General features: G+C 43.3%; 1 protein-coding gene across 1 annotated transcript; it reads left to right on the top strand.

The window, feature by feature from the left end:
* Positions 1–3183: 3183 nt before the first annotated feature.
* On the top strand, positions 3184–8551 carry LOC122129339 (uncharacterized protein K02A2.6-like). Its single transcript, XM_042704329.1, has 4 exons — positions 3184–3748; positions 3799–4460; positions 6212–8449; positions 8540–8551. The coding sequence occupies exons 1-4, from the start codon at positions 3184–3186 to the stop codon at positions 8549–8551; spliced, it is 3477 nt and encodes a 1158-aa protein (XP_042560263.1).
* The last annotated feature ends 313 nt before the right edge of the window (positions 8552–8864 follow it).

Raw genomic sequence — 8864 nt, 5'->3', positions numbered from 1 at the left:
AAAGCTACTGTCCTTACTGTGACAGCAATAGTCACTATCTTAATCAGTGCAGTAATTTCAAGGGGTTAACAAGTGCGCAGAAGACAGCCTGGATCAAGACCAATTACCGGTGTTGGAGATGTGGTCGGAAGCACCAGGCTGCCAAGTGCAGGTTAAAGGTCACCTGCCAAACCTGCAAAGGCAAACACTTAACAGCACTTCACGAAATCAACGCCAGACCTCACACTGAAAGTGAGAAACCATCAGTGGTGGCAGAGACTTCAACTGGGACACTGTACTTAGACAGACCATTTCACAGTAACAGTGTTCTGTTGAAAGTAGTTAAAGTACTCCTGTACCATGGCTCACGCACTCTAACCACTTATGCCATATTGGACAATGGATCCGAAAGGACCATTCTGCTTCAGGCTGCTGCCAAACAGCTTGGCTTAGTGGGACAGCCGGAGAACCTCTCTTTCGGGAATGTGAAGAATGATGCACAGGTCATAGCAGGAGTGACTGTCACTTTCACCCTCTCACCCACCTCACAGCCTAATGCTACGTTTCCATTAGGACGTTATTCGTCCCGCTCTCATTGGGAATGAATGGAGACGATGTCCCATCTGTCGAGCAACAAAACGTTTCCGCCTCCCTTCCAAAGTTGACGAATCTTTAACTCTATGCAAATGCAGACCAGGCGGTAACCAATCAGTTTGACGTGTGTGAGAATTGGCAGCTGAAGTTGTGCAGATGGGCGGGAGTAATCAAAAAAATCAAAGCAAGATGGCGGAGTCTCGGGATTCTGTTACTGGGAAATATTTTATGTGAATAAAGGTGAATACAGGTGTTCACACGACTTTTATATGTCTACATCGACTCGGTTTGTTGTTTATATACTACACGAACACTGTCAGGGCAAACAGAATATTGTAGGTCTTATCTGAAGCTCGCGACCATTATTGTTAGCTTGATGCTAATACTTTAATAGAGAATCAATGTAGAAGCTAGCTGGTTTGTAACCTGTAGCCTCATCGGTGCGTTTTGCCTCTGGTATGTGTGATATCGTGATTTAACTGGCTGATATAAATGAATCAGAGAACACAAATGTATAAAGGAATACATTTAATGAATAAGTAAATGAATCAGAGCACGAGTGACAGCCGCAACATCTATCATATTTTCATGACTTCAGAAGCTAATCTGCTATATTAGCGCTGCACTGCAACCGAACTTGCTACTTAACAGAGAAACTTGATTTTTCTGACAATGCCCCCTAGACGGAATACCGCCTGCCGATAATTCGCCTGAATGGAAACGTAGAGTAAGAGGAAGTTCCAGATAGAGGGTGTCTTTACAGCTGAGGCATTGGGACTCGCCCGCCACAGCCATCCAGTGGCAAAGTACCATCACCTGCGAGATCTCCCACTCCAGCCCCTCGACAATGTCTAGCCACTGCTCTTGATAGGATCAGACTACCCCCACTTGATTACTCCCTTAGAGCAGTGGTTCTCAAACTGGGGTCCGCGACGCCTTGCCTGGGGATCCGCGAAAAAGTCTGGCTTCCAAAGTTTATTTTTTTTTATTTGTATTTTTTTAATTAAAATACAGTATACAAAACATATAGACTAATGTTGCACGGTGTACCTGTACTAGAAAGTTACAGCGGAAACCTTACGTAAAAAAAAACGATACGATTTTGCATATTTTTAGTATAGGTACTTCATTAAAATAGCACGCAATCAGAGCGCACTCACTGTTCCGCTCCCTGTCAGGCTGCCTGCACGCATTGACTGCAAGGGCGGGGCTGCCCAGCTCTCAAGCATGCAACAGGCAGCCCTCACTCACAGCGAGTGATCTCAGGGGAGACGTGTCCTCATGTGCAGGAGCTCTTGCCGACCGTCCTCGGCTTGTTGAAAAAAAAAAGAAGTGAGATCTGGAAGTACTTTGGATAGGAAGCAGACTGTGAAGGAAAGCCCATCGACACACAGAGACCCGTCTGTAAAACATGCTTCAAAACCACTCAGACAAAGGGAGGTAACACGTCAAATATGGCTAAGCACCTCTCAGACAGACACCCCGAACTTTTCAGAGTTCTCAGAACGACGGGTTAGCAAATGTGATTATAAACATGAACACCCCCAAGGTCACACATATACAGCCTAACACGAGTAGCCTTAGCCTAGTTTAGCGACAAGCGATTTTCCCCATCACAGAATTTTGACGATGCGTAGAACAATGATCATAATGCAGTGTGGTTAACGTAACTAAACCGCATTTTTCACGCTAGTAATGTTAACTGCCATAATCTGCAAGTGATGCATTTAATTTTCCATCAGTACGGGTCGTGTTTATCATTGCAGAAGGCCCTTTTTTAAAGATAGGTTAGCCGAAGGCATATCGGATGGCCCTATTGCATGTATTCTCGTTTAAGACGTTGATCTAGCTTTCAATTTGGCTGCAAGAACGTAGCCCAGTTCATTGTCAAAATTAAACTAGAAAGAAAACGCTATACGTGTATAATCAATGCTATGATGTCACCATGTAGTTTTCATTAATATCTTGTTGGAGGCTAATACTAATATGAACGCCATTTGTTAAGTGTTCGTGACAACCCTAATACAGACAAGTGCTCATCACATCAGCCATAAAACAACAGCAGATATCTGGCTTCCAAAGGTTGCCATCGCTCAGTGACAACAAGACCGGGTAAATAAACTGGACTGGACAAACTACAGACGTGGACAAAATTGTTGGTACCCTTCCGTTAAAGGAAGAAAAAGCCACAATGGTCACTGAAATAACTTGAAACTGACAAAAGTAATAATACATAAAAAAATACTGAAAATGAACTAATGAAAATCAGACATTGCTTTTGAATTGTGGTTCAACAGAATAATAATTAAAAAAAAACGAATTAAACTGGCCTGGACAAAAATGATAGTACCTGTGATGTATTTGAATCATGAGGTTGCATTTTTGGATACTCTGTTGTGCCGTAGTCTTCTCAGCTTAACTGATGCATGCTGGGATACCTGGTGGTTGATTGACTTGAGTAAAGAGCGTGTTACAAGCAAATGGCTGCCCGTCTACGGTGTGATTATTACGGAAATACACCACAGCAAAATTGGCGACGAGGATAAAAGTAACTAAAAATAACAAGATATAGCTCTACTGATTGGGACCATAGGGGAATTCGTTCCGAAGATGGAGTCTTGGTCGGCGTATGTTGAACGTTTGGAGCAATTCTTCGAGGCTAACGACATTGGAGCGGAGAAGCATGTTCCTACATTGATAAGTTGCATGGGCCCAACAACCTATGGATTATTAAGGAATTTAGTTCAACCGGACGTGCTGAAGGGAAAGACGTACAAGGATATTGTGGATGTACTGAGGAAGCATTTGGAGCCTAAGCCGTTAATTATAGCAGAAAGATTTCGCTTTAACCACTGCAGTCAAAAGGCTGATGAGACTGTGACTAGCTATGCAGCCGAGCTAAAGCAGTGTGCTGTGCATTGTGAGTTCGGGGCATCGTTGGATGAGGCGCTGCGGGATCGCTTAGTCAGTGGAATTCGCAATGAAGCTTGCCAGCGACGGTTGCTGTCGGAAGCGAACCTGACTTTTGCACGAGCTTTTGAACTTGCTTTGAACATGGAGACTGCTGAGAAGGACGCACACCAGCTCCGGAAGCAAGATTCGCACGGGGAGCCTGTGCACAAAGTGGAAGCGCGGCCATTCAACTCAACGGAGAGGAAGTGTTACCGTTGCAATGGTAAAAAAGTATAATTTCAGAAAAAATATTTCAAGCGACATTCCAAAAAGTACCACTAGAGGCCGCTAGCATCAAGCTCAAGACGTACACAGGGGAAGTAATGCCTGTGCTAGGGCAGTTTGAAGCCACAGTTAGCTATAAACAGCAAACAGAACAGCTACCTGTGATTGTAGTGAAAGGTAGTGGTCCAGCATTATGTGGCAGGAACTGGTTAAAGAAGATAACCTTGGATTGGAAAGAAATAAAGCATATAAGTGAGATGCACCAACCAAAATCAATTGAAGAAGTGTTGGAATTACACTCCGAAGTGTTTAAGGCTGAATTGGGCACTCTGCGTGGCATTACAGCCAAAATTCTTGTAAATCCTGATATCAGCCCGAAGTTTTGCAAGAGCCGTCCACTACCGTTTGCCATGAAGGCAAGAGTGGATGCTGAGCTAGACCGACTGGAGAAGGCCGGCATAATCTCACCCGTTAAACACAGTGAATGGGCGGTGCCGGTGGTGCCTGTGGTAAAAAAGGACAATTCAATTCGGTTGTGTGGCGATTATAAAATAACTGTAAATCAAGCCACCACCACAGAGACCTACCCACTACCTCGAATTGAGGAGCTAATGTCCACACTGAGCGGTGGGAAATTGTTCTCAAAGCTTGACCTCGCCTCAGCGTACCAGCAGGTCCTTCTAGAGGAGGATTCGAAGAAACTACTGACCGTCAACACCAGTGTTAATTTTGGCAGCTATTTTCGATTTAGTCTTAGTCTTAGTCTTTAGACGAAAATGCATATTAGTTTTAGTCACTTTTAGTCATTTTTATCCTCCTTAGTTTTAGTCTAGTTTTCGTCGACGAAAACTCAGAACATTTTAGTCTAGTTTTAGTCGACGAAGTCTCATTACATTTTAGTCTAGTTTTAGTCACATTTAAAAGTCCATCTTATAGCCACATTAAACTCCTTTCCTTCCCTTCTCAGGCCCGGGGACCCCTTGTGTAGTGTCTACAACTGCATAATAGTCAAGCTTGCAGTACTTAAACTGTGGATGCAATTAGTCTCTAAGATACAGATCTCCTAGTATATGCCTACAGCTGAATTCCAATGAATTCAATGTAAATAATAATTTTAAGGCAATACTTAATTAACAGTATTATTATTAAAATATAAGAGAATATCAAGTCTAGATTTTGAAGATTCAAATGATGTGATAACACAATACAACTCCTATGCCTACCTGGCCTTAGTTAAATCAACCACATATCCTCCATATGAATTGCTGTGCAATCTGATAACCAACATATTTAGCTAGACGGATAGTTTGAGAGTTGAAAGTAGTGCCAATGATAATAACAATCGCATAAATAGACAAGGATATGTAAACAAATCACATATTCATTTATTTTTTCTTGATTAATGTCATGCGTGGCCTGTCCTATAGTCCATTCTGCAATGAAGGGAAAGATTACATTTCCCAGGATGCCTTGCGAACACCTTGGTAACCGACTGACTCCAAACATTTTGAAGAAAGATGGCTGCCAGTGCAAAAAAAGAAGTTTACAAAAGTAGTATATCTTCGCAAATAACACATCGGGATATCTAGCTGATCATTATGCAAAATAATATTCCTTACAGTTGAGTAGAATATGATTGTTAGAAAAAAAAAAATCGCTATTTCACAAATGCAATGCGTTTACTAGCTAGTTATCGATAGCTAGTATAACTTAGCTATGCTACCTCATAGTTAGCTAACGTTAGCTAGCTAAACGTTTTGGAACTCATTTGCCAAGCCAAACGGGAGTTTTCAATCGAAAATGACTAGCTAGTTATCCAAGCTGACACAACCTATACACTCAACTGCCCCTTTGAAATTAACTTAACGTTGGCTAATATATTCTAATAACTAGTTAACATTAGCTAATTATCATTGACAGTTACTAGCTAATTTACCTTGGCATAAATTGCAGGGTTGTATTGTGCGCTTTCAGGTGCCTCTTGTTGTGTTATTCCCACCTATTTTGAAGCCACAAGGTTTCTCGCCGGTTATTGCGGTGCATTGTGTTTTATTTTCTGTCAAGTTATAATTAAAGACTGTCCAGATATCTATTCTTATTTTTCTTCCAGTAGCCTACCGAGTGCCTGAACTTCAGCCATCATGACGTTTGTTAGGGCGTCACTTGCATGTCTGTCTGGGCATCTCAGGGAGTGGAGGAGGGATAGATACAGGACCGGGCAACATTCAACCAATGATGTGCATACAAGTTTAGAAAAAAAAAACAATTGTGACTTAGTCAACCACCAACATTTTCGTCTCGTCTCGTCAACGAGAGTTAAAATAGATTTAGTCATAGTTTTTATTTTTAAAGATCCGTTTTCGTCATGTCTTAGTCTCGTTTTAGTCACGGGAAAAAGGTCGTTAACGAATATTTTTCGTCATATTTTTCGTCATAGTTTTCGTCAACGAAATTAACACTGGTCAACACACACCGGGGTCTATTTGTGTATAATAGACTCGCTTTTGGAGTTAGCTCAGCTCCCGCCATTTTTCAGCGAATTATGGAGAACCTCATGAAAGACCTGGATGTAGTCGTCTATTTAGATGATTTGTTAATTACAGGAAAAACTGAACAAGATCACTTGCAGAAGCTACAAGCAGTGTTGCAGAGACTTCAGGAGAGTGGCTTGAGAGTTAAGAAAGCCAAATGTGAGTTTGGGAAAAAGCAGATTGAATACCTGGGGCATGTATTGAACAGCCAAGGCATCCACCCCTCTCCAGGCAAGGTAAAAGCAATCAAGGAGGCACCAGCCCCATCTTGTGTTAAAGAACTGAGAGCTTTTTTGGGGCTAGTTAATTACTACGGGCGATTCGTGCCTAACCAAAGCACAGTGCTAGCTCCTCTCTATAGGCTGTTAAAAGACCAGGTGGAATGGGAGTGGAAGAGGCCTGAGCAAGGAGCCTTTGACAAGTGCAAGGAGTTGCTAATCAGTGACAAGGTACTTGTGCACTATGACCCTGATCTACCACTCACCCTAGCTTGCGATTCTTCAGCCTATGGAATAGGTGCTGTCATTCAACATGAGATGCCATCGGGAAAGAAACGTCCAATTGCTTACGCATCAAGGACGCTCGCCCCTGCTGAGAAAAAATACTCTCAGATTGAGAAAGAAGGACTGTCATTGATATTCGGAGTAAAAAAGTTCCATCAATACTTATGGGGAAGGAAATTCAAACTCGTGACAGATCATAAACCCTTGCTGACTCTGTTTGGAGAACACAAGAGTCTACCCACTATGGCAGCAGCTCGAATTCAAAGATGGGCGATCATTCTCTCAGCATATGACTACAGCATTGAGTACTGTGCGTCAGAGAAACACAGCAATGCAGATGGACTTTCAAGAGTACCTTTGCCTGACACGGGCGACGCAGGCACAACAGCCATATCAGAGAGCATTCACGCGCTGCTGACTGCACACTTAGAGCAGGCGCCTCTGAATGCTGATCAAGTGGCGCGCACATCCCGTACGGACAATGTGCTGTCCAAGGTTCTCAGATATGTTATGACTGGATGGCCTAATGATGTGGACCAAAGTCTGAAAGCCTTCCACACACGCAAATGCGAACTGTCAGTTGAGCGTGGATGTGTGCTTTGGGGCACTAGAGTAGTGTTACCTGAAAAACTGAGAAAGACTGTGTTGAAAGAATTGCATTCTGGTCATCAGGGTGTTGTAAAGATGAAAGCCCTGGCACGCAAATACGTTTGGTGGCCTAAGATTGATTCCGATGTGGAGCAGATATGCAAAGTCTGTGAGAGTTGCCAGATGGAGCAACGGATGCCTCGACAGGTACCATTGCAACCATGGGAGTTTCCAGGTCAGAGCTGGAGAAGACTGCATATAGACTTTGCCGGCCCTTTCTTAGGGCACACCTTCATGATAGTGGTGGATGCGTACTCTAAGTGGCTGGAGGTGTTCAGAATGCCAAGCCTCACCTTACAAGCCACCATCACTAGACTAAGGAGACTGTTTGCAGCATACGGTCTTCCTGAGCACGTTGTCACTGACAACGGGACACAATTCACATCAGAGGAATTCAAGAACTTCATGCGTCAGAATGGAATTCTGCACTCAACGAGCGCCCCTGGCCACCCTGCCAGCAATGGCCTCGCCGAAAGGTATGTACAGACATTTAAGAGTGGTATGAAAAAGCTTGGACAGACCACTATGGACATAGAGGACAAGATCTCTGTGTTCCTGATGCAGAACCGCTGTACTCCAAATTGTACCACAGGTCAGTCGCCTGCGGACTTATTCTTGAACAGACATATGCGTACTCGCTTGGACCTGATTGTTCCTGACACCGCAGTTACTGTGCGCAAGAAGCAATATATGCAAAAGTTCTATCACGATCAACGTGCAGTAAACAGGTCTTTTACTCTGGATGACCCTGTATATCTACAGAATACAGCGGGGGGAAGAGAAAAGTGGATTCCGGGTGTCATAGCCGAGCAAACTGGACCAGTGTCCTACAAAGTGCAAGGGACAGACAGTGACGGCACCTACAGGAGGCATGGTGATCAATTGAGAGCCCGTGTCCCAACCGATGGCCTGGATTTGAATACGGACTGTACCACCACTGGCCCCGATGTGATCCAGGATGACAATCCAGCACAGAATGCCAAGCCCGTGCAAATGGACAATGCAGAGATGCAAGCGGTACCTCAAACTCTTCGCCAGAGAAAGGAAGCCACCTGAGCGCTATGAACCTTAACATGTGGCTTGACTGTTAATTGTGTTTTTTCACAGGTTCAAGATTGAATTGATGGTCAAATGGACTGTAATACTCTAACACTGTTCTAGCATAATATCTCTGTTTGTTTAAAAGAAAAAGAGATCACACTGGGTTAAAAGAATGTATTGGGTTACTTGTCATTGACATCTGTTTTCACAGGTATGCATTAGTTATGGGAGTTGTGTTTAGTGTAACTGAAGAGTACCTTCATTTAAAAAGGGGGTGATGTGATGTATTTGAATCATGAGGTTGCATTTTTGGATACTCTGTTGTGCCGTAGTCTTCTCAGCTTAACTGATGCATGCTGGGATACCTGGTGGTTGATTGACTTGAGTAAAG

Source organism: Clupea harengus, unplaced genomic scaffold (assembly GCF_900700415.2).
Source record: "Clupea harengus unplaced genomic scaffold, Ch_v2.0.2, whole genome shotgun sequence".
NCBI lineage: Eukaryota > Metazoa > Chordata > Actinopteri > Clupeiformes > Clupeidae > Clupea > Clupea harengus.
Note: the sequence above shows the minus strand (reverse complement) of the source record. Positions and strands in the feature narration are given on the sequence as shown.

Excerpts from the sequence above, each read along its gene's own strand:
- LOC122129339 (XM_042704329.1), top strand. The coding sequence starts at position 3,184 with ATGGAGTCTTGGTCGGCGTATGTTGAACGTTTGGAGCAATTCTTCGAG. Across the intron at positions 3,749-3,798 it reads GAAGTGTTACCGTTGCAATG|TACCACTAGAGGCCGCTAGC; the intron begins GTAAAAAAGTAT and ends CATTCCAAAAAG. Across the intron at positions 4,461-6,211 it reads ATTCGAAGAAACTACTGACC|GTCAACACACACCGGGGTCT; the intron begins GTCAACACCAGT and ends AAATTAACACTG.